This window comes from Gymnoscopelus microlampas (genome assembly GCF_963454915.1).
Source record: "Gymnoscopelus microlampas genome assembly, chromosome: 14".
In the NCBI taxonomy this organism is placed as follows: domain Eukaryota; kingdom Metazoa; phylum Chordata; class Actinopteri; order Myctophiformes; family Myctophidae; genus Gymnoscopelus; species Gymnoscopelus microlampas.
In genome coordinates this window covers 22,134,610-22,160,434 of record NC_139951.1, presented here as the reverse complement: position 1 = coordinate 22,160,434, position 25,825 = coordinate 22,134,610, and the positions used below count along the sequence as shown (strand labels likewise).

Here is a 25,825-nt window from a genome sequence, read left to right as displayed (position 1 = left end):
TATGTATTTAAATCTGGAATTTATTTTGTGTTTGACTTGGTAACTGTCGACTTTTCATTAATTGCAACAATTTTTTGGCCAAACATAAGACTATTTACGTAGGATAGGCATTTATGAGCTTTTAGCTTCAGCCTATTCCTTTTTGATAACCTTTAACTCTGAAACAGACTGCTTATGTATGTGATGTTATTGATACTGGTGAAGATGATCAAAATAACCTAAACTAAGATCAGAAAGGGTACTAGGGAGGAGCTGTGGAGATCACGGCCAGTTTAGTAAGCACAGTAGAGGTCGGGCGCCCCCTAGCGGACTATTTGACACTTGAGACGAGGTGAAAGACGGTCTGTCAGCCGACCGGCTCCATATGCTTCCAAAACAAGGCGCAACAAAGCAATGAAAACTTAGCCAAACGAGTCACTGAGAGCGTTGCCAGACACGCCAGCGAACGGGTTCGTAGTGGAACGAGCGATTTCCTTTTGTTCCCTCGCGGTCTGATCCGTGGTGCTTTGGAAGCGTGTCATCTTATCTCTCCGGAGGAACAGCAAGCGATGGAGCCAACGGACACAGCCCCAGATCAGTGGGATCTGGAGGTGGACGCCGAGGCCCAACCGGCTCCGGCTGCTGCCGTCACCGCCGCCGCGGGACTCGACAGCGCCTTCGCCGCCCTCAACGTCAACGCGAAGCCGTTCGTCCCCAATGTTAACGCCGCGGTGTTCGTGCCGAGCTTCCTCCAGAGCGGTGCCGTGGAAACTCCGCCGCCCCTGTCAGACGGTAGGGGTTTTCCACGCTCCGCTGGAATAACAAGAAGCATTATTAGCCTAAAAAGACAGCTGGAACTTAGCTGAACTCGCTAGCCTGCTATGCTAATCCAGCTAGCCGTGCTGGTCCAATCAGTGCCAACAATCATAGCTTATTGCCACGCAGTGGGAACTAAGTCATCAGCAGGGCTGTCACGATTGTGACATTTTACATGGCGATTAATTGTCACTCACATAATTGCGATTAACGATTTAATTGTGTTTTTGACATTGAACACTTGGAGCATACGAATAAAAATGACGTTTGGCTTATAGGATTTGAAGTTGCACAGGGCAGATATGACAAATAACCTACAAAGAAATGACCGATGTATTTAATAACTTTATATATACTTATATTTTGTAGTGGAAATAGCAGATCTACAAGCTCTCCATGCTTGTGAGCTTGTAGATTGGCTATTTCCTCTTTTTATTTTTATGTTTGAGAATATATGAATTATCTCAAATAATTGCCATTAGGTTTATGGATTAGGATTATGTAATAATTGTGACAGGCCTAGTCATCAACAAGTCGAAATGTGTGTTTGTTTTCATGCCAATACAAGCTCACACGCCATTGCTAATTCACAAGGCAGTAATTACATAAGGAATTCTTTTTTTAATGGCTTTCTAATTTCTCAAAGAAATTGTGCGAGTTTGAAATGTTAATTTGTTTCCTCTTTGAAAGGTGCTTCCGATCCAGTTGCTAACATGGAGGTGTCAGAAACAGTCGGTATGCATTCATTATTTTGTACAATGTTCAATCATCTGTTACATGCATGATTAGCGCTTATTAATCATTTATAGACATTGGTATCATCAACCCACCCACACTCACCTGCCAAGTGTTGAAACTTGAAGCTGAAACCCTTTTATGCACATTATGACAGTGGTTCTCAACCTTTTCAGGCCGCCCCCAAAATAATCATATTTGAACTGGTGACCCCCAGATAAATATTGTTAAAATAGCAGATCTACAAGCTCACAATGCCTCGCAATGTAGATTGCCTATTTTCAAATATACATTTTCTTATATTATTTGACAATTTGACCAATGTTTGACCAGTTTTTATAGTATAGTTTGTTCATTACCTTTGATGCTGCAATGGGGAAAAAAAGGTATTAAAAAGCTCTTAAAAGTCTGCCCCCCCCCATCATCTGGGTCCCGACCCACAGGTTGAGAAACACTGCATTATGAGAGCTATGCTCGTCACATTAGTTTGAGTTTTACTTATATCTCTGTGCAATTTTTTCCTTGTATGCAAGCCTGGGCCCCACTGGAAGCTACCGAGCCAAATTTGGAGTCCTTGGTAGTACTGAACCCTATGGTGTGATGCAACATCACTTGTTGTCTACTGTGCCTAAAATAGACGTCCTCATTGGTGCAGTTGGTGAAAGATATCAATGGCTACAGGTCCTCAGCTCCACTACCCCAAGGCTTGGGCCTACTTTGTCAGAGCATTTTGTACGTGTCTGCAGTATATTGTTAAAGGGAAAATACTGCCATGTCACCACTGGCTGGTCAGATCCTATATGCTGATGTCAGGTGTTTACATTTGGTCAAGAGACAGAACACCGTGCACCTTTTACTCAGGTTACACAGGTCCGCAACTGTAGCCAGAAAGACAGAGACACAGAGAATTGACATGGTGAGATGTCATAGGAAGAGAGAGACGGGGGTAAAAGAAGAAGGTGAGATGTGAATGTGAAAAAAGAGAGTTGGACATGGGAGAAACAAGGTAAAACAATGAAGTCAACCTCTTTACTGCCATCCGACCAGGGCCAGTGGAAATAGCTTTTGTTACAGTGTCATGGCGCAGAATAACTGTGTCACACACATAAACAACAGTGTTGCATACTACACAGAGTCAGACATATAGCAATAATGAGATATCAATACATATTTGGTTAAAAGCTCAACAGACAACTCATGTTGATAGAATGCTAAAGGAGAAAATGTTGTAAATGAAGCCTCGAATAATGAGTTAGAATTAAAACAACAGCATGGTAGGGTTTGTTTATATCTGTAAGTCACTAATTTGCCATGTGATTCTCTATATTGTGGCTAAGATTAGTCTTTGTGATAAAGTCAGTGCGAACATATCTACCTTGTCATAGTTATATTTATTGTATGCAGGTTGAGAAGGGTTTATATGTGACCACTGTACTGTGTCATTTCGTAGCAGATATGGAAGGCTTATTTGTGGGTTTTTTCCCATGGGGGAACAGTAGATTTCAGTGTCTGATTATGGTTGTTTTTCCGCAATATAAAGTTGCCAATATTAGTGTTATGATATTGTACAACAGACCAACACTACAGGAAACATTATTCTATAGACATTATTTACAATGGCACATAAAATAGTACATAAGTTCTAATGAAGGTTTTGAAGAGCTGGGGTAAAGAGCCATCCCCACCAATTAAGCACCAACTATAATAACTATATAATTCACCATGTTGTCTTAATGTCTTTATAGTTGTGGTGTGGCCTCTGCCTTCCACCAAACGGAATGTAATTGGTGGCTGTAGTTAAATCAAGTCAGAGCAAAGGGGTTGAGCACAGGGCAAACAAACACATGCATGCACACACGCACAAACAGTCCGTATATCTGGTAACGGGCATCGTTAACACCTTTGCCGAATAATTTCAGCCCCAGTGGAGAACGGAGGAACAGAGGCAGACATGATGACCACAGAGGAGGAGACGTGGGAGCAGAAGGAGGAGCCAGGAGGAGGAGGTGGAGGCGGAGGAATAGGGGAGGACACCCCAGAGGCAGGGAGTCCCTCCAGGGAGGTTGCCCAGAGGGAGGCAGATGAGCAGATGTTGGAGGACGAAGAGGAGGACTTGCCCGTGCTCAAAGTGGTCCTGCCCCCGCCGGATGCCCCCAGGAAGGAGCACGTCAACGTTGTGTTCATCGGTCACGTTGGTATGTCTCTGGGATCCCTCTTAGGGAGAATGTATCAAGTTTTTGTTCAGTTCATAATTGCTTACTTGTTAATTATGTAACCTGTGAGTACTGTCTACTATCTTAATATATAGGATATAGTCTTCTTTCTGAATGCATGTCCTGTGGCACTATAGGCGTGTCCGGTATGTCCATGTACTATATCGATGGTTATGTGTCAATTGTATAATGTTAGTTTGTTATTGTACATCTGCACCGCATGCCAAAGCAGATGTCTTGTGTAAACTTCGTACTTGGTCAACAAAGAGTGCTTGATTGCAATTCTAACTTTCAGATGCTGGCAAGTCAACCATTGGAGGACAAATCATGTGAGTGTTATTGATATGCTGATCTGTATTTTATTTCAGAGCCAGACAATCTAGTTGCCCAAGCCATTACATTTTGTGGTTACATTGTGTATGATATAACAGGTTTCATAGAATGTAGATTATGTCAAATTAAATCTACCTCAGTGATAATTTCATGATGCATTTGATTGTGAAATGGATGTATAGTATACCAGGGTGCAATTATCACTAGGACCACAATGGTTATTCATTGTTGCCAGAAAGAAGTACGCAGACCAAGTGGACCATGTCCAAAGGGTCTGAACTGATATAATGATGTCATATCGGACCCTGAGTAGACATCCCACGACCCAGGAGGTCCACACTGCAGTCATTATTTGTGTCTGCACAAAACCGTCCCGTTTCATCCTGACCAAGATGCCCATGTGATATACATTATCTATGGGATATTGCATCAACATGTATAAATAATATATAGTTATTGCAATAACTAACGCATGCAGGGAAAAAACAAAGACATTCAAATGTAAATAATGCCATTTGGGGTGATGCTATTTCTATGAATTGTGTCGGTATTGCAGATGTGTGGATATTTTACGATTGTTAATTGTGGCAAATGGATATGTGACAACATTGAAAAGCGATTAATCCTACTAATCCTACCTCAACAAAAAATAACACCACCCCCATATGACATGGCCTCATCACATGGTCACATCCCCTTCTCTATCATCTGTTTTTGTCCGTTCATATGCTGTTTTGTGTTTTGATTTTTAGGTACTTGACTGGCATGGTGGAGAAGAGAACCCTAGAGAAATATGAAAGAGAAGCAAAAGAGAAGAACAGAGAGACATGGTGAGCTAGGCTTGTGTTCACTTGTGGTCACCAGGATTTCTGACTTTGTGTGGAATTGCTTACTATTAAATTGGATGGCATTCCTTTTAATGGAATGCCTTTGACAACATTCTTTTTTATGAGCATCCTGTCATAGCATTCCTCAAATTCTTGTTTTTTCTGTACACTGGTAATCAAATCAATAATTCACATCAACAAGCAACATGAAGGAATGTATTACTTCATTCAAAATCTGGTGAGGAAATCCCCTTAAATCTATATGGGTTCTATTCACCGTCCTCACCAATTAATTAAATCTGGCTTATTTAAATGGATATATATATAAAAGGCCACTGGATATCACAAGCTTGGGTATTACTTTAAACTAGATAATACAAAATATTACTTTTTATATCCTCAGGAGGAAATTGGGTCAGCACAGCAGTATGGGATAGATAAAAATGTAACAGACAATGAAGATGCAGTACAAACAAACTCGTCCTCAACTCTAGTTCCTGGTAACACAGACTATTGCTGGTTTTCATTCTAGCTCATAGGCCTTTTTCACAAATGCAGCTGATATACTTCTGATTTGACTTCGTAGCATTTTCTTTTTTTCCCCTCACGATTGCCAAGAAAGTTGGGAAGCCAACCCTCTGTCACCTCCGATTCGGTCTGATCACAACATTTGGTGTTTCAATCAAGCATATAATGTGATGGCATAGGTGTTGTTATTGACATATCTTTGCAAAACCAAGAGTGATTTGTTTGAGGGGTTGAATTACTCTTAACATTTCTCAGGTTAGTATTCATTTTTTAAAGTTGACCAATTCACTTTTATATTCGTGCAGAAACAGAAATATGTGTTAATGACACGCCTACAATGTATGTAGACGTGTGGACACAAAATAAGTGGTCCCAGATTTAATCATGGGTGACAGAAAGTTGGCTTCTTAACATTGCTGGCAATAGTGAGGAAAACTGTATACGCTACTACAAGATGTTGGCCACTCTCAGACTTCACAGCCTTATGTTATACAGGGAACAAAGAGGATTAAGTAAGTAGTTAAGTACGTACCCTCAGACTTGGAACCCCAGGTGAACACGGTGAACTGCAGTAGAATAGAACACTAGCAATAAGTCCAGTGATCCTGGACTGCACTAACACAGAGTAAATAGGGTGGTTGAGTAGAGCGATAACAACACTCTCTTCATCATAAATACAAAAAAGACAGAAGAGATAATTTTCGTTGCACCATCAGAGATCCACAGTTCCCCTATTACTATTCCTGGTGAACAAATCAATCAGGTATGCTATACACATACCTAGGAGTAGTAATAGACCATCTGCTGTCATGTAAAGATCACATTGAAGCTGTGGATAGGAAAACAAGGTACTTATTTGCTTTCTTCGCCGTCTAAGGTCTTTTGGTGCAAGTAGATGGATTCTCATGTTTTTCACTCCTGTGATTATGAGTGTTCTTCAGTACTGTAGTACCACCGGGTATGGATGTTTATTTGTTGCCTTAAAGTCACAACCGTTGCAACAACTGAACATTTGTTCAAAGATTGTTGGTCAACCATTTGAGAGACTATGCATTTACATATAATAACAGCAGACTAATGTTAGCAAGGAATATCACTTCAAACACTAGCCATGTTTGAAATGGGGAATATAGGTTGCTACCTTCAAAAGCAAAGTTCCAAAATTCAATAAGGTCAGACTACAGAAGTCCTTTGTTCATCAGTCAATTTTGAGGCTAAATTTAGAATCTGGACATCATTGCTCTTGTCTTCATGGTGTTATGTATGTATGTATGTATGTAATTCATTTGTTTTTGTTTGTGTTGTACAAGGCTGATGTGTCGCAAGACAAATTATAGTGAAACATGACATTAAAGTAGTTTCGTAATAGGTTGGGTACAGCATACCAGAGTTGAGAACTAAGTAGGAACTGCAGTAGAAACCCATTGGACCAACATTTTAGGAGCAAGCAATGACTGGATGTTAAGTAAACCAACATGGCTGGCATGTGTGTACTCCACAGGTACCTGTCATGGGCCCTGGACACCAACCAGGAGGAGAGAGACAAAGGAAAGACGGTGGAGGTCGGCAGAGCCTACTTTGAGACTGAGAAAAAGCATTTCACCATCCTGGATGCCCCGGGGCACAAGAGCTTCGTCCCTAACATGATTGGTGGAGCATCTCAAGCAGACTTGGCTGTCCTGGTGAGAAACGCAGACACTCAATTGTAGGGATCCCATTTCTGCCATCTGTTCCATATGTTTCACCATAAATAAACATGACATGAACATTTAAGAGAAAAATATAGTAAATTCTGTTTTATATTTCTTGTCTAGTTCATCACTGATATAAAGTTAATTGGATGATAACAATTGAGTGCAAATATTTAGTGTAGATTTTACTTTAATTTAGCCAATACATTTGACCACTTTAGCAAAACCCAGTGTCAGTCATAGCAGACATAAAAAAGGAAGTGAAATAAAATGTGTCAATGATATACCCGTAATTAATTGTGAAGCTAAATGTGAATTATTTGATTACACACACACACACACACACACACACACACACACACACACACACACACACCCCTCAAAGCACATTTCACATTGTATGTATTTGAGAAATGAATGGATATTGTGGGGCTAATGAATGGATTAATTACTGGACTTTTTCTATCTGCACTGCGAATATGTTTCCATTTCATTTCTATTATTTCCTGTTAATTCCTGTTAATTCCTATTGAAAGTTTCTGCCTTTAATATTCCCGGAACTCTTGTGGCATTCAGCCATTCAACACTCTTTGCTGAATGTCCTGACAGTTGCAGGTTCAATGCAAGCGGCGGCCCCTGAAATGTTGGCAGTGACTGCTTTTGTGTAGGGAACAAAACAAAAGAGAACACTGTAACGGCAGCTTACAGCTGACATGTACTGCTGTTTTTAATACTTAAAGGTAGGGTAAGTGATAAGTAATAGGATAACTCCTTTTAACAGGTCGTTCATGAAAGTCCTTGCGGTCTTGTTTCCAATGAGAACCTGTGAGCAATTAGGGGTTAAGAGTCTTGCTCAGGGACAAATTTCATTTCATCGACACATATGCTGACCTGGCCTGGAATCGAACCTGGGGCAACCAGGGCCTCTGGCTCCCTAGGCGGACTCACTAACCACTCAGCTATGGCCGCCCCTAAAGTGATATATTTTTTGTTAAAAAGGTTAAAGTACTATATTCTGATCAGTAATCATTGCTACAGAGTGTTAGTTCAGTCACAGGGGTCTCTCCAGCTCCTTAGTAAACAGAATATAGTACATTTTCAGGTAGGTGACAAAATTTAAGCCAATCAGGAGAGAGCACTGAAAATGCATTTTCTGTTTGGGAGACTCCTTTTATTGAACAAACACTATAGCAATGAGTACTATCAGAATATAGCGCTATTTAACACTTATTTTAACCAAAGTAAATCACTTACACTACCTTTAATTTAGCACCAAACTACACACGTAATTGCAAAAACGGCAACTCTAAATAGCATCATAAAATCATACTACAGAAGATGATAATGCCACTTTAAAATTGATGATAAAACAGCGTCTCAAATCATATAATTTCATTCGTTGACAGGTGAGGTATATTATCATATACCATGGCTGTGAAGTCTGTACGTTTCTATACCACTTTGCGGCTCTGAAATAAAAAACAAACAAATAGGGTTGGCTATAAATTATACAAACATTAAAAGGTAATGACACATTTTCTCTCCACAAAACCGAATATATTATATTTGGGTCCCAACCTAAGCTGCATAAATTGGTTTCACCATGCATTGACCTCGGGGGTCCACACTTTCGCTGCTAAAACCTCAACCAGCTATCTAGGATGTTAACTGGACACTGGGCTGAGTGGTGAATCGATGGCTCTCAAGACCATGAGTTGGGGGAACGGTAGAAGAACATTTCTGGCAAGAAAAGCTCCCTTTTTAGACTCTGTTAGCCTTCGTCTTTTAGCCACTTGTTCTTTGTTGCTTTGACTATGCAATCTGTTCTTGGTATGGTGGTCTGACCAAAGTCTTAAAGGAGAATCTGCAGGTTTCCCAAAACAAACGTATGTACGACTTAGGCCAGCTGTAGCCTCTAGAGGGCACAGCTGGCCTGGCTCCCCCTGAAAGCTAGGTTTGTCCAACTCCAGCCCAATATGATCCATAACATATACACTCACAGACAGGGCCCCTGAGTATGTTCTCGATTTCTTTCGTAGAAGTGGTGATGTGTTTGCCCTAATTAATACCAGAGCCAGCATTGCATATCTGTACCCGCCCAAGTGCAGGACAAATTTGGGTAAATGCCTTTAGATACAGTGGAACAGTTAATTAGAACATGCTACCACTGTCCGTAAAGAGCATCAATAGTCATAACTTGTTTAGGAAAAAGGTCAAATCATGGCTTCTAGATAGTGTTGCAGATTAGTACCGTTGTCTGTTTAATTTAATGTATGCTGTTAATAAGATCTTAGTTTTATAGGTCGCAACATACCAAGAGACCAGTCATAAATGATCACATATGATAAATATATGTCCTGTCTTTTCTTGGTTCTTGTCAGGTGATCTCAGCCAGAAAGGGGGAATTTGAGACAGGCTTTGAGAAAGGCGGCCAGACCCGGGAGCACGCCATGCTGGCCAAGACAGCTGGAGTCAAACACCTCATTGTCCTGGTCAACAAGATGGATGACCCCACTGTCAACTGGAGCCTTGAAAGGTGAACACTGCACATACAAGTCACACTTTACCTGTACAACACATCTCATACAAAAACGTCTGCATGTACTGCACAATAAATACATAGAAAAATACATACCTTATGTGTGTACTGTACAAAACGTGAACACAAATAGTAGAAATGTTCATATAAAAAACATACAAAGACAGGGATTGGGGACAAAGGGCTCAGGTAACTGATGCTATTAAAAATCCAATAAAGATTAAAACATCTTTTCATCTCCACCCGCAGATATGAGGAGTGTAAAGAGAAACTGGTGCCGTTTCTTAAAAAAGTGGGTTTCAACCCCAAAAAGGACAAAAACGTCTGCATGTACTGCACAATAAATACATAGAAAAATACATACCGTATGTGTGTACTGTACAAAACGTGAACACAAATAGTAGAAATGTTCATATAAAAATAAACATACAAAGACAGGGATTGGGGACAAAGGGCTCAGGTAACTGATGCTATTAAAAATCCAATAAAGATTAAAACATCTTTTCATCTCCACCCGCAGATATGAGGAGTGTAAAGAGAAACTGGTGCCGTTTCTTAAAAAAGTGGGTTTCAACCCCAAAAAGGACATCTACTTCATGCCTTGTTCTGGACTCACAGGGGCCAACCTCAAAGATCCTGTGACAGAATGCCCCTGGTACACGTAAGTAACAAGCTGTGGGAAATTGAGTTGCAGTTCAACTTAAAAGAATAGTATGATACAGTGTGGTCTGTATTACTCACTAGTAGTGATATCCGTGCATGGAGCTTCATGCAGAGTCCCATGTTTGGAGAGATTCCAGTTTTGGCAGACAGAAAAGTTTTGCAGAAAACAGGGTCAGTTAATAAAACCAGTTTAACAAGTAAAACATTGTTTGACATAATAAACATGCAAAAAATGTACCAAAGAATATCTCAATTACATCTACTGTATATTACTGCTCTTTCTCGTTACCTTCAACTATTTTCTTGTTGAAGAATGTCAGTCAAGAAACAAAATAGTTTCAAGATGTAGTATTGGACTGTAACAAAAAATAGCGTCTGTAACAGATAATCTTTTTAAAATTCTGTTGTAGCAGATGGTTAAAACGTATTTGTGTGTTGTTTAAAATGTATTCGTTAAAGCTACACTATGTAAATTATGTAGTGGAATAAAATGATATGTTGACCAATTTAATGTTCTATTGAGATGTTTAGACCCTGTTGTAGAGTAGGACCACTACTGATTGACAAGTGCTTCTGTCAAAATAAGATTTCTCCTCTGAATCCAGCACGTATGCTCTATTAGCTCAGTTGAACTCTGTCTCTATAGTTGGGGTGGGACTTCAACAGTTGGACCAATGGCAAAGCACTTTTCACACTGCCAGTGTTAACTGGACTTTGATCGGTTTCTCTTTCAGGGGCTTGCCCTTCATCCCCCACCTGGACAGTTTGCCAAGCTTCTGCAGATCCAATGATGGCCCAATCCGACTACCTATTGTAGACAAATACAAGGTAAGCAGTTAAAGGCAGGGGGACACTGGAAGGTATGGAGAAAGGAAAAGAGGAAATCTTTTTAAATGAGCTGAGGCAGGGTTTGAGACCAGGACAATTTCTGGGGAAGTCAGGGTGGTGTATTGTGTCCTTAGATTTATAGTAGGCATGAAACTTGACGCAAAATGATATTTTTATTCATATTTATTTTCAACTGTTTTGCATTTTCTAAATGTGCATCTTTTCAGTTTTGCTTTGCGTCATCTAAAGATAATGCAGCGTTGAGGCCTTGGGTACCCTTCTAAGATGCATGCATCCACACACGAACGCACGCGTACACACACACACACACACACACACACACACACACACACACACACACACACACACACACACACACACACACACACACACACACACACACACACACACACACACACACACACATACACACACACAAACTGAAACACAGCACCTAGTTTCCTCTCTAGGATCATTTAGTTTCTTGGCACAGATGTAGTACGTAGGCATTGATTTGGAAGGAGCACAACAGACAACACAGATATTTTTTAGAGCTTCCTCATTTATCGCCACATTATTCCTCTGCCCATCTCTCTCATTTCTCTTTTACACCATTTCCCCCCCCTCACTCTCTCCTCCTCCTCCTCTTTTCTCATGTCTCCTACAGTGATACACAAGTAATTGAAAAAATCACATATTTATGCTATTTGTAATGGTTTTGCAGACAGCTACCTACAGTATAAAACAAGGAATTCTGTTCTGCAGAGTCCATGACGTTATAGTATAATGCATTACAATTACAGACAAAAGCAGGACATTGCTTTGGCACGTGGAGCTACTGAAGAATTCAACATTTGACTTGATGCAGGAGCAGGACTACAGCACAAAGTACATGGAACTATAGGACGCATCTTAGAGCAGCAGGGCATTGCAGAGAGTGCATTAAAGACTGTCACCTTACACGAGAAAACAGACATCGGTTGTCGTCACTTAATATTCAGGAGGTAGATGACTTTGTGTCTGTGTGATGTGTCAAATGTATTGCTGTTTTAGGTAAGGTAGCACGTTCTAACTTGTATGTAAGTTATATGTTCTAATTGGTTATTGCCCTTTGTAGAAAAAAAGTATAACCTCAAGTTCTAGGGAGTTTTTCTATTTTATTTTCCTTTCTCCTCCTCTGATTATACAAGGGGTTTCGGTGAAAGGGTCTTGATGAGACTACTAAAGGAGTCGGTATACTCAGAAAGAAATATAACATTTTGAGGAAAAAGTCCCGTTCAGAACAACAGAAAAACAATAACATGCAGTGTTTTGTGTTTTTGTGGTGTGGTGACTGTGCAAGCCACCAGGCAGAACTTTGTGTTGTGCCATTTCTTATCCTTCAACCTCCCCCTGTCAGCAGTTGGTACAGTTTGTTACATTGCAGTTGTAGCTGGAGGTTCATTCATTCATGCAGTTCATTCATAGCTCTGCCTGCAACCACAGTGTTGTGACTACAGAGTTAAAGTATATTAAAGCTCTCTATGGTTGTGATTAGCAATGATTACTCTTGAGTGAGGAGATGCTGATCTCGTTCAAGCCTGCTAAGATGTCCTCTATCGATGATCGATCACATAGAGATTTGAAGGATTTTTTTGTTATTGCTAAAAAACAAATAATCCCTTGGTATCTTGACTTGATATTAATAATAACAATAGCTTGAATTTATATAGCACCTTTCATAAACCCAAGGACACTTTACATCAAAAACAATGAACAACCACCAAACAAAACAACAACCAACTATTTGCCATAAGCCTGAGAGAATAGTTATACTGTGACTATGCTTGAGTTAACAGGCTGCCAAGGTCACTCATTCAGTACACTGTTAAACTGCCCTCCACAGTGCAGCAGGTTGTCATGGTGATGTAGGAATGTTATGTTGATCTACTGGGCACGTTGTTGCTTATTACAACAGAAGTGGCATAACTATTTTAGTGTACCTATTTTACTATGCTTCGGTAAGAGACTGTAAGAGACTTCAAAGTCATTGTAAAGGGAATTTGTATGGTACTTTGACACACTGCATTGGCTCATTCAAAGTCGATTCTCTGAAATGTATATCCAGTGTATATAGACAGTCATAAATATGAGATCGCTTTGGTTCTACATTGACGTGTGTGTGTGTGTGTGTGTGTGTGTGTGTGTGTGTGCAGGACATGGGTACAGTTGTGTTGGGGAAACTGGAGTCGGGATGCATCAGCAAAGCCCAGCAGCTGATGATGATGCCAAACAGGGTAAGAGTTTCCTGTAAACCAATAGCACTAGTAGCTCATAGAGGACTGTAAATGTATGGCTAAAATGATAGATGGTATATTATTATTCATAATTATTATTATTTGGCCGCATTGTGGCCCGTCTTTATTAGAGAGCATCAAATAATCCCTAAAATATGATGTAAAAAATCTGCTCAGCAGAGTTTGTCTATATAAGGTGTTGCAGTGTTTCTTTTGGCCAATACAACTTTTTCTAACTATTGTGGTGGTGTTAATCTGTTCAGCAATTATGTACATTTTTGTCACAGACCACACCCAGTGTCTCACTCCCTTTCGTCCAATTGGTGGTTAATCAGTTCTTCCTTGGCCCCGGACTAAACTTTCCACCAAGTTTTGTGCAAATTCGTTCATAAATTCTTGTGATAGCCTGTTAACTCTTTCACTGCCAGACTTATTTTTTTTATCCTTTTAACTGGTCACAGAAAATGTATATTCATTATGATCGCTTGTCCGATCGTTTATAAATACACACGCTATATGTGTGCTTGCCCAGAGGAAAAAAACTACAACCTACAAACTACAACTCGAGATAGAAGTGTTTTAATGAAAAAGTTAAACAGGAAATGGACGCAGGCGGAAATCTTCAGATGACGTGAGTGGAAAGTGAACCTGATCACTCGGTTGACAGAGAACAGCGCAATCTTTTATAAAACCACAAAAACAACGTTAATTACATCCTTGGCAGGGAATGAGTTAATAGGATAGACAAATGATCAAACAGGAATTAAAACATGACCACGTTGGTGGAGGTAATGAACCTCCTTACGTTCCTACCTTTTTGTGGTAACGGCAGAAATACCTTTTCAGCTGTGTATTTGGCTGTGAGTGACCATGTCACTATTATAAGCCACTCTGTCTGCCCAAAATGTGCAATCGCAAACAAGGTCACATCAGGGATTAACATGCTTGTTTGACATCAATTCAGTCATTGTCTTTCACACCCTTGGCTGTTTGATATTGATCGAGAGGACATCTACAGATAGAAGCTGCTGTTGTCTCTCTTCTCATCATTATGTGTGTCTTCTAGCACGTGGTGGAGGTGCTGAGCATCCTGAGTGACGACGTGGAGACGGACGACGCTACTCCCGGGGAAAACCTGAAGCTGAGGCTGAAGGGCATCGAGGAGGAGGAGATCCTGCCCGGCTTCCTCCTCTGTAACGCTGAGGACCTCTGTCACACTGGACGCACCTTTGACGCACAGGTGCACCATTTTAAAGGAATATAAAACGGCTGTAATGTTTTGATGGAATGAAAGGCTGATCTCATGATCACATGATCAGTCACCACTGTACTGTATGTTGTATGACCTGCACTGTTCATATTCACTTCATTCATTAACATTCTCCTTTTATTTCAGATTGTCATCATTGAACACAAATCGATCATATGCCCCGGTTACCATGCAGTCCTCCACATTCACACTTGCATTGAAGAAATACAAATCATGGTAAGTAATTTGAGCTTTTGCTAATATTTTTCTTGTGTTGACTGCAACTTTCTAAATGTTATGTCATGTACTGTATGATTTGGTTATGTCATGGCTATGGAAAAGAAACAACCAATCTCTTATTCTCTTACCCTCCTGACACGTAAACTGTGGATTATATTGCTTAAAATTCATTGAATAAAGTCAAATATACGGTTATCATATTGTTGTTGGCCACAATAAGTAGATCATTATCTCCACCAGGCCGGACGGCCAAAGGTTATGTTTTTGCCTCCGTCCGTCCGTTAGAAAAGCACAGTTATGTCAGGTCATCATTGGCAAAAAGAATTCCATATTGTTGCATCCCTGCTACAAAATACTTTGCACACTTTCAACTCTCTTCCATTCCCCACTCACAACCCTCTCCCAGGCCTTAATCTGTCTCGTGGATAAGAAGACGGGGGAGAAGAGTAAGACACGGCCCAGGTTTGTGAAGCAGGACCAGGTGTGTATCGCCAGGCTGCAAGCAGCAGGAACCATCTGTATGGAGACCTTTAAAGACTTCCCTCAGATGGGACGCTTCACACTCAGAGACGAAGGTTAGACTGGGTGTGTGTGTGTGTGTGTGTGTGTGTGTGTGTGTGTGTGTGTGTTAAGGGCGATTGAGAATGTGTGCATGAAAGTTCATTGGGACAGAGTGTATGGGAGAGGGAGTGTGCATGTTTAAAGAGCAATATACACCCCGTTTTAGATCACGCCATAGAAAATGTGTTAGAGTGAGTCTTTTCACTCCTCCCAATCACGTTAGGTGCGTTGTTTAAGGACGTCAGGGAACGCTCCTCGCCACATTACGAGTTGTATGAATGAATGAGAAAACTGTATGAGTGAATGTGTATTGAAAGTGTTTGACTCTATAGGTTTGTATCGGCATGTATCTATCTATCTACTTTTTTAGTTTTCTTATATGTCAAATTCTAATCACAGTTCTATATTAATTTCCTCCTTCTCATCCCCTCCAGGCAAAACCATCGCTATTGGCAAAGTGCTGAAGCTGGTGCCAGAGAAGGACTAAATGCACTAGCAGTAGTATGCATGGAGATCTTCCACTGGTTATTAAGAGGGAGGCATGTTGCTAGAACCTACGTGAAACAGCCACTATGCTAATGGAAAACACAGAGGAGATGGAGAATGAATGAATGAGTGTAATGTTGAAGTTAAAAGACTGAATCAGTTTTTGTGATCAACTACATGAAGAGACAAAATCCAGTGAATCAGCTTTCTCATATTGAGAGCTTAGCTATGCCACTAATGTAGCTATATTATAACCCCCCTCCCAACCTGGCTGATGTCACTGTTGCCTCGCAGCGCCATTTTTTTGGAATGGACATGGATGCATTGAAATGCATTTGGAAATGTAACGACACTGCTCTCATGTCATGTTGTTATAAAGATCAGACTTAGCCTGTGATTATCATTTGCTAAAAGAAAAACAACAACAACTCCATATCGAGAATTAAATGGATGTTTTGTTTTGTTTTTGGATTTAAGGATTGTTGTACCAAATTTTTAAATTTGGTCTATGTTCAATGCGATTTCAGTGGTTTATTTGATTTCAGATCACATCCCCTGTTACAAAAGAAAGTGGGAACACCAACACACCTGTTACATTATTAAGATGAAATAAACTATCTTACCGAAAAGCAAAGTGTGTTTTCTTTTAATGTTTCCAACTTTATTAGTAGGATGATTGATTGGACAATTGATTGAACTTGGGACTTCCTTGTCAATGGCAATCATAATTTTTAAAAATCTATGAAATTTATATTTAAAAAAATTGCGTAGCCAGCCCCCCAAACCCTTAAAAAACATAGAAATCTATGCATTTTGGAACAGTTACTGTGTGTATGTATATATATATATATATATATATATATATATATATATATATATATATATATATATATATATATATATATATATATATATATATATATATATATATATATATTATATGAGTCAAGAAAGCTTTTAGTCATACTTACAGTTTAAAGTGCTTTATTAGCAATGAACATTGTTATAAATGTTTAAATAAATAGGCTGAACTTGAGCATAATAGTGTATTATATGCATATAAAGTACTGCACAAACAAAGCCTGGGGACACTTTTACTGAAAGAGGACAATAATAAAATGAAACACTTGTGTGACCGAAATTAAAAGTAAGTATGAAAATATTCAAAATTAAGAAAGTTCAAATATTCCTCCTTCCCTCAACCCTCTTAGCCAAAAAGTCATGGGTTCCTCAGAAAGTGTTTATGTCCTCTTTGGTGTAGACCAGGGTTAAACTGTCAACAGCTTTCCCTCTCTTCCTCACTTCTTTTTCCAAGTGTACTTCTTGTTACTCCTTGCAGCACTGAGTAGCTCTTTGTCGTTCAAAGCAGGGCTGTGAAACTCTGAACAGGACTGGTCAAAGTTGTGAGTGAAACCCTGTATGGAAAGACACATGTGTCATTCAATGTACATTAATGTCTTCATTTGCCAGAATCTGTCAGGAATTGGGGACCTTTGTGGGCTCATTCTGGGTATATTTTTGAGTCATTTAATGGTGAAATACAGAAAATGTTTCATGGCTTCATGTTTGTTCCTTTACAGAAAATTAAACAATTCACATATAGACTTTTCCTCCGAGGTGGAAAGACTGGTGATGCGAGGTTACATATTAGTGCAGGAACAAACCCTCAAAAAGAGCCTTAGTTTTTGAGATACCCCTCCCCGGAGTAGAACAAAACGGGACATAGTTTTTTCATATCTTTAGGATGTCCCCTTCATGAAATGGATTGTCCCAAGTTTTACTTTTACTGCAAAAGTCATGAAATTGATCCATGAAGTGACTCACCACATAGGCAAAAAAAACGCCCTATGCTGAAAGTGGGAGCTCCAAGTAAATCCTCTGTCATTTTCTACCTGCTGGTTGTTTTTAGATCATACTTGCACAGATGGTCTACATGTAGTGTCCCTACATCCCAAAACAATCAGAATGCCAATATGTGGTTCTATTGTGAATCAGTAGCCTTTTATATAAGGCCTTAAATAGGCGGAAATAGCTAAAAGTGGACTTTCATGGTCTTGCAGATTTTTTCCAAGAATCCACGCATTTGCATTGACAAAGCATTGGCAGATTCTGCCCCAGAGGTAAAATAAAAGTGCGGTGGGAGCGCGCCCTAACCATCCATTTCATGAAGAGGACAAGTCAAAGTTATGGAAAAACAAGGTGAAGTTTTGTTGTACCCCTGACAGAAGAGTAGGACCAGTATTCCATGTGAATATTTCTAAGAAAAGTCCACTTTTAGCTATTTCCGCCTATAATAAGGCCTCGTATAAAAGGCTGCCGATTCACAATAGAACCTCATTTTGGCATTCTGGTTGCTTTAGGATGTAGGGACACTACCTGTAGACCATCTGTGCAAGTATGATGTAAAACAAAAAAACATCAGGTAGAAAATGAGAAAGGATTGACTTCGAACTCCCTTTTTCAGGGTAGGCGTGTTTTGGTGGTGAGTCACTTTGTGGATGAATTTCATGACTTTTGCAGTAAAAGTAAAACTTCTGACCATCCATTTCAGGAAGAGGACATCTTAAAGACATGAAAAAACAATGTCACATCTAGTTTTACCCCTGATAAAGAGCTGGACCAAAGTTACAAGTAAATATTGCTCAGAAAAGTCACCTTTTTGCTATTTCCGCCTATTTAAGGCCTTATATAAAAGGCTACTGATTCACAATAGAACCACATATTGGCATTCTGATTGTTTTGGGATGTAGGGACACTACATGTAGACCATCTGTGCAAGTATGATCTAAAAACAACCAGCAGGTAGAAAATGACAGAGGATTTACTTGGAGCTCCCACTTTCAGCATAGGGCGTTTTTTTGCCTATGTGGTGAGTCACTTCATGGATCAATTTCATGACTTTTGCAGTAAAAGTAAAACTTGGGACAATCCATTTCATGAAGGGGACATCCTAAAGATATGAAAAAACTATGTCCCGTTTTGTTCTACTCCGGGGAGGGGTATCTCAAAAAGTTAAAAACTAAGGCTCTTTTTGAGGGTTTGTTCCTGCACTATATAGACAACTATTGCCTCTTTTGAGGAATGATGCACTGAAAAATGCTGTTCCTGAATGCATCCAGCTATTTAGTAATTTAACTGTCCGAAAAAGACTGAAGCAGTTTGAAAGAGTAGGCGATCAGGTTGTGCGTGGCAGACAGTTGTTTTGCAGCCAGCACAAAAAGAAATTGAGTAGCTTGTGGAGCATTCTGTCCCAATCATAGATATAGAAACCTAGATACCTCTCATTGGCCTCTGCAGTTCATTGGAGCAACCTGTTTCGCAACAAGGCTCTAACCACTTCAGCCCTATATACATTTCGGCCATTTGAAAATAGCCGATCTACAAGCTCACGAGTCGCATTGCTATTTTCACATGAGTTTGATGACATTTGAAAATGTACTTAAGTAAAACATGTGAGCACTTTTTCCACTACTGGCTCTGAGGCACCTTCAATCATCTAGTTTAAAGCTGTCTCCATATATGGGCGTGATTCGTTTGTGATGGCCCACCGTCCACCTTCCATCAGTGTTGCCAGGTCTGCTTATTATAATTCTCCCCCAAGATTTTATTTGAAAATAGCTCACAACGCGTCGATCTGTAGATCTGCTATTTTCAAACAGCTGATGTACGTTTAAAGTGCTCATGTGAGTGTGACCCATAGTCGCTTCTTTTGGGCTTGTTTTCCTAGACCCGGTTGCTTGTTTCTCTCCCAGAATCTGGCAACACTGCCTTCCACCCACAAGGCAATTTTAACATAAAAGAAGTAGTAAGTAAGTCAATTTTATTTATATAGCGCATTTCACAGAGGAGTCACACAAAGTGCTTTACATACATCAATAACAACAGCACAAAACAAGGCTGTACACATTTCTCTCAGGTGGGATAACAACACAGGTAAGGAAAATAAAATCATGTAACGACAACAAACGCCTGTTCAAATAGAATCGTTTTGAGTTTTTTTTTTTTTAAATGTCAACCAAGGCTGCGTCTCTCAGGACTTAGGGGAGAGCATTCCACAGTTTGGGGCCTACAGCTTGAAAGGCCTTGTCAGTTGTCACCCTTGGTTCTTAGATTAGTGTTTGGGGTCTTTAACAGACTCTGTTCAGCAGACCTTAGGGCCCTTTCCGGGACATAGCGTGGGACCCATAGAGGTATAATATAACGGTGGGACCAGATCGGTCAAATAACTTGGAGCCTGACCATGTAGAGCTCTATAGGTGAGCACCAGGATTTTGAACTGGACTCTGAAATTGATGGGGAGCCAATGCAAGGCGGCTAAGACTGGAGTGATGTGGGACCTTCTGTTTGTTCTGGTTAGCAATCTGGCGGCAGCATTTTGAATTATTTGGAGGGCAATGGAGGCGGCCCATGGTGGTTTTGCTGAGGCAGGTGAAAAGTGAATTGCAGTAGTCCAAGCGTGATGAGAGAAATGCGTGGGATGGGAAACAATGCATCTGAGCTTTGCAATGTTTCTGAGGTGAAAGAAGCATGTCCGGGTTACAGAGTTCATGTGTATCAAGGTGCATTGATTGGTTGAAATTTACATCAAGGTTTCTGAGATTAGGGCGGATGTTTTGTCTAAGCCCCATACATTCAACCACTTTGGGCACAATGCTGTCTGGGGCAACAATAAGCACCTCAGTTTTGGCCTCATTCAGTTGTAAAAAGTTGTCTGACATCCAGGCCTTAATGGCCGACATACAGTTGTGCAAAACATTGAAATCATCAGGGCTCTTAGAGTTAAAAGAATAACACAGCTGGATATCGTCTGCATAAAAGTGATAAAACATACATTTAAAAGTGCTGATGAGGTGACCAAGAGGTAGCATAAAGTGCAAAAAGAGTTGGCCAGAGGACCGAGTCCTGGGGGACTTGGCAGAGCTTGACACCCCTTTTAACTCTAAAGGGCTCGTTAAAAGGGCTCTTAGAGTTAAAAGAATAATACAGCTGGATATCGTCTGCATAAAAGTGATAAGACATACATTTAAAAGTGCTGATGAGGTGACCAAGAGGTACCATATAAAGTGCAAAAAGAGTTGGCCAGAGGACCAAGCCAATATTAGCTAATATTTTGGAAATAAAAGGGAGCTTAGAAATGGGCTGATAATTACTGGGTGATTCGGGATCCAGTTTTTTAAAGCGGGTGTACAGTGGCAGTTTTAAAATAGGAGGGGACAATGCCCGAGGTCAGAGAGAGATTGATGAAGTTGAGAAGATGGGGGGACCGTGGTCTAACGCATCACAAACTGCGGTGGTCCTTGAACTAGATTTTTTTTTTTAAAGCTTGAGAATCACATGCAGCGTCAGACTGTGTGTCAGTCAGTCGGTGTCTGAGGCCTTGGCCTCGTCTGCAGAGGCGGTGAGGCTGGGATAGGGTCTGGGACTCTGGGCTGGTCCACGTTGATGTAGGTGACACTGCTCAGGTTGATGTCACGCCTGAGCAGTAGGACAGGATCCCCCTCCAGGTCGGACAGGAGCTCCTGCAACGCCAGCACCAGGCTGTGGAAGTCAGGCCTGCACTCGGGCTCTGGGTCCCAGCACTGGTGCATGATCACGTACCTGGTGGAAAGAGTGTGTGTTTGTGTGTGTGCGCATGTGCGCATGCGTGAGTGTGTGTGTGTGTGTGTGTGTGTGTGTGTGTGTGTGTGTGTGTGTGTGTGTGTGGGCGTGGGTGTGTGTGTGTGTGTGTGTGTGTGTGTGTGTGTGTGTGTGTGTGTGGGCGTGTGTGTGTGTGTGTGTGTGTGTGTGTGTGTGTGTGTGTGTGTGTGTGTGTGGGCGTGGGTGTGTGTGTGTGTGTGTGTGTGTGTGTGTGTGTGTGTGTGTGGGCGTGTGTGTGTGTGTGTGTGTGTGTGTGTGTGTGTGTGTGGGGGGGGGTGAATGAATGTGGAAAAAGTGAATTAATTTGTTTTTGTAAAACAACAACATAAATATGTAAAGCTCTATTAATCTGATAGTAGTCATTGCTATATAGAATGTATGTTCAGTAACAGGAGTCTCCCTGTCTCTCCGGCTCTTTAATAAACAGAAAATACCCACATTTCAGGTGGGTTGCCAATTGCCAGTTGCCATTCAGGAGAGAGAACCCATTTATCAGATTCCGTTTTATAGTGTTTCCAGTTACAATTTTGTGTTTGAGTTCTTTCTCCTGATTGGATAAAATTGGTTAACCTGACTCTGCCAGAACGAAGAAGCTTGCGTCACAAAGTCAATACCGCCCCCATGTGGCGGAGTCAGGTTAAAAATTGGTATCTCGCCCTGAAAATGCATATTCTGTTCACTTAAGAGCTGGAGAGACGGGGAGACCCCTGTTAGTGAACAAACACTATAGCAATGATTGCTATCAGAATATAGAGCACTTAACACTGTATTTGAACAAAAATATATCACTTAAAGCATGAACAAGCTAGGAAGCTTAACTTTAACTATGTAACCGTTTGCTTATGTTGATGTATGATTTTATTGATGCTGGTGGAGATGATCAAATAAACTAAACTATACTAAACTAAACTAAACTAAGAAGCAAACAATAACAGGGTTATGAGACAACTGAGCATATCGTCACTATCGGGCAGAAACCTTGTATCTCAATTTTTCAACTTCTTGTGTTTTTTTGGTAAATTAATGCTGTTCATCGTCATACAACAGTCTCACTCGAAAGTAGCAAAATCTACGATCTACGCATAGCAATGTCGGTTACACTTACACTTGGGTTACACCCACAAATTACATCTGTGGGTTTTATACATATTTAACCAATGAAAAGTATTAACAAGAGCTTGTGACCAAAATAATAACTACATTGGATCCATTGGAACACAGATTATTTTCTTCCATTTCCTGAAACGTAACATACAAGGTTTGCACCCAACAGCCACTCTATGTTGCAGTGATATATGTGTGTGACCCTTACAGAGCATCTGGACAGAACTGGGGCTGCGGAAGGCGACGTCCCCTCAACAGGTAATGCGTCATGACGTAGTTGTTCACCTTAGGATAGGGTCTCGCACCTCTGGTCAGCAGTTCCCACATCAGCACCCCAAAAGACCACTGCCACGGGCGTTAACAGTAGAGTATATCATTTAAATACAGAACGTGTTTAGGGAAACACATTATTTAATTTAAGTGGATTACATAAACCCACCACATCAGATTTGGTGGTGAACCTCAGTGTCTGCAGGCTCTCGATGGCCATCCACTTGATCGGGACCGTGGCCTTATTAGGGTCCTGAATCCTGTAGTACTCCTTGCCGAAGACGTTTCTCGCCATGCCAAAGTCTCCCACCTTCACCGTGAAGTTCTCATCCAGCCTGCAACGTTCATGTATGTCCGAGGAAAATTAAGCACCAATCACTCACCTGTCTTACAATTGACATATTTAGTCATTTAGCACAAGAGTTCCCAAACATTACAGGGTGCGACCCTCCCAAATTATATTTGAACTGGGGACGGGGGGTCCCCTGTTCCCCTGACAAGCACTTGGAATTGTAGGCATTACATTTAGTTTGACTCAGTTCCACAGATAAATATTGTGAAAATAGCCGATCTGCAAGCTTGTGAGCTTGTAGATCGGCTATTTTCACAATATTTGCCTCTTTCTTATGTAATATTTGACAATTTGGCCAATTTGACATCAAAAGGCTTTGTCACTGACATTCACACTCACATGCAGTTCCGCGCTGCCAGGTCTCTGTGGACAAACTTCTTCAAGGCCAAATATTCCATCCCCTTGGCAACCTGCAGCCCAAAGCCAATCAGTTCCTCTACCGTTGGGTTCTGTGGAAGAAACATGAAACCATGAAAATATAAAAACCTGAATATCAAGTATCTCCCAGTCAAATAACGTTGAATCTGCACAAAAGTGATATTTTAAGCAACATTAAATACCTATAGTCCCAACTACAGAACCACGTTATAAAAAACACATCTGTTGCGTATTGCCATAGCAAATAATTAATGTCATTTTTCATATATACACAGATTGCAGTATATACAACTCATAAACCTACAATTGTTCGAACTCAGGCGGAATATCCATCATAAATACTATTAAAGGCACTAATTGTACAATTACCTAGTATTTTGTCTGGGTAAAAGTGGCCAGTGTCCAGGCATCTCTCTCTCTCTCTCTCTCTCTCTCTCTCTCTCTCTCTCTCTCTCTCTCTCTCTCTTTCTGGTCAACCTTTTTTATATAAGTCACTTGAGATCAAACATCTCTCTTTTTTTTTAAGTCCTGGCCAAAAACATGGAGGTAGGTTGTGACGTAGGACGCAAAAGTGACACTAGTGCGCATGCTCATAACTCTATTGTTGCTCCAGAGCCTTCTATTAGAGAGTTGCGCCAATGAGGGGTCAGAAACAGCGTCGGTCACATGGTTCATGTAGCTGGAAATAGTGACAAGGAGCCGTCGACTTCAATGCATTCCATGAACTTCCAGTTTAGGGATTTGTCACTATTCGCCAATGTATGTGTATGTAGAAGACCTGGCCCGAAGAAGTGAACGGAGTTGGCGTAACTCTCTAATAGATGGCACTGGGTTGCTCGAAACGTCTCTCAAACGTCTCAATAATTCTACTTTCGGCAGGCTTCCGGGTGCTTCAAAACGCCACTGAGCAATTTCATTGAAATGAATAGCTGGGGGCGGGGCAGTCCGCCCTCTAGTTATATTATACCTCCATAGACGGATTTCCGCGCGACGTCATCACAGAGCAGAATGCGCAATCTGCGCATGCCCGGGTGAAAGGCGCGTTCGAAAATACAGCCCTGAGCGGCAGTGAGCGCACTGGCCAATACAAACTAATAGGCGAGTGTGCTCCGGTGCGTAATTTCCAAACGCACCCATAGGCTTCCCCCTCCTCTGCGCGGTCATATTCCTCTCATGTTTACTAACAGGAAACCCGTCTATGGGTAATGCTGACTCACCCTGTTCTCAGACCGGATGAAGTGCAGTAAGTCTCCGTACATCATGTAGGGGAGCACCACCAGGGGAAGCCCTTCCTTGGGCAGCACGACACCCAGCAGACATAGGACATTGGAGTGATGGAAGTTTTTCATGATGATGCCCTCTCTGACGAACTGCTGCACTTCAACTTGGTCTGTGATACCTGGGAACACAGCAGCAAACGGTGATATTATACACACTCTGTCTGAAACAGAGAGCTGTTAACTTGTGTTACGGTCGGACCGGTTGGTCACTTAAGCAGGTATTCACATACTGTTCAGTGATTTCACAGCACAGTGGATCTCTTGATCAATGTCCCTCAAGTATCCATGGTAGACTATCCCAAAGTTACCTGTATGAACGCAACAAGTATGGTGTGAGATATTCTGCAAGAAAGTGTACAGTAATGAAATCAAACAATGTAGTGGTTAATTTAGCTTGTTGCTTTAAAGGGATATTTTACTTTCAAACATGCTTGGGGTCATTTTAACGTCTACTCAGGCTTTTTTGAGCACCCCAGACAGTTTTTAAGTTGCTTGGTTCAGTATTTAGATATTTGATATTCATTTTAACAGACACGCCCCCTTCCTATACAAACCCATTGTAACTTCAAACTCCATTTAAACCACACCCGTCCTTGGTTCTGGTGACTGATATTGTCCTTCTAATGCGGGAGGAGACCATGTTTTTTCAATTACTTTTTATTTATTTTATATTTTCATTATTAAATGTTTTCATTTCCCCCAAGAATCATAAAAAAAAATATGAAAATTTGCATTTATATAGCGCCTTTCCGACCCTTCAAATCGCTTTAGAATCCACATTGACACACCGACAGCGGAGGGAACCATGCAAGGCACCAACCTGCTCGTCGGGGAGCAGTG

At 40.8% G+C, this 25,825-nt stretch overlaps 1 protein-coding gene and 1 long non-coding RNA gene across 2 annotated transcripts in view; one reads left to right on the top strand and one right to left on the bottom strand.

Annotated features, from left to right (window-relative positions):
* Positions 1–195: 195 nt before the first annotated feature.
* On the top strand, positions 196–16,583 carry LOC311060683 (eukaryotic peptide chain release factor GTP-binding subunit ERF3A-like). The gene is made up of 14 exons (XM_084078963.1): positions 196–771; positions 1,486–1,530; positions 3,450–3,725; positions 4,039–4,072; positions 4,829–4,906; positions 6,933–7,113; positions 9,504–9,658; positions 10,182–10,322; positions 11,059–11,152; positions 13,348–13,428; positions 14,495–14,668; positions 14,825–14,914; positions 15,324–15,492; positions 15,913–16,583. Exons 1-14 carry the CDS (start codon positions 549–551, stop codon positions 15,963–15,965), a joined length of 1,794 nt encoding a protein of 597 aa, XP_083935089.1. The 5' UTR covers positions 196–548; the 3' UTR covers positions 15,966–16,583.
* Positions 13,475–25,825, bottom strand: part of LOC311060685 — a 30,428-nt gene continuing 18,077 nt past the window's right edge. Inside the window, exons 2-3 of the long non-coding RNA XR_014602301.1 lie at positions 14,199–14,225; positions 13,475–13,857 (exon numbers count right to left, since the gene is read on the bottom strand). This is a non-coding gene — a long non-coding RNA (uncharacterized lncRNA). The remainder of the gene's footprint in view (positions 13,858–14,198; positions 14,226–25,825) is intronic.

Excerpts from the sequence above, each read along its gene's own strand:
- LOC311060683 (XM_084078963.1), top strand. The coding sequence starts at position 549 with ATGGAGCCAACGGACACAGCCCCAGATCAGTGGGATCTGGAGGTGGAC. Across the intron at positions 10,323-11,058 it reads ACAGAATGCCCCTGGTACAC|GGGCTTGCCCTTCATCCCCC; the intron begins GTAAGTAACAAG and ends TTTCTCTTTCAG. Across the intron at positions 14,915-15,323 it reads TTGAAGAAATACAAATCATG|GCCTTAATCTGTCTCGTGGA; the intron begins GTAAGTAATTTG and ends ACCCTCTCCCAG.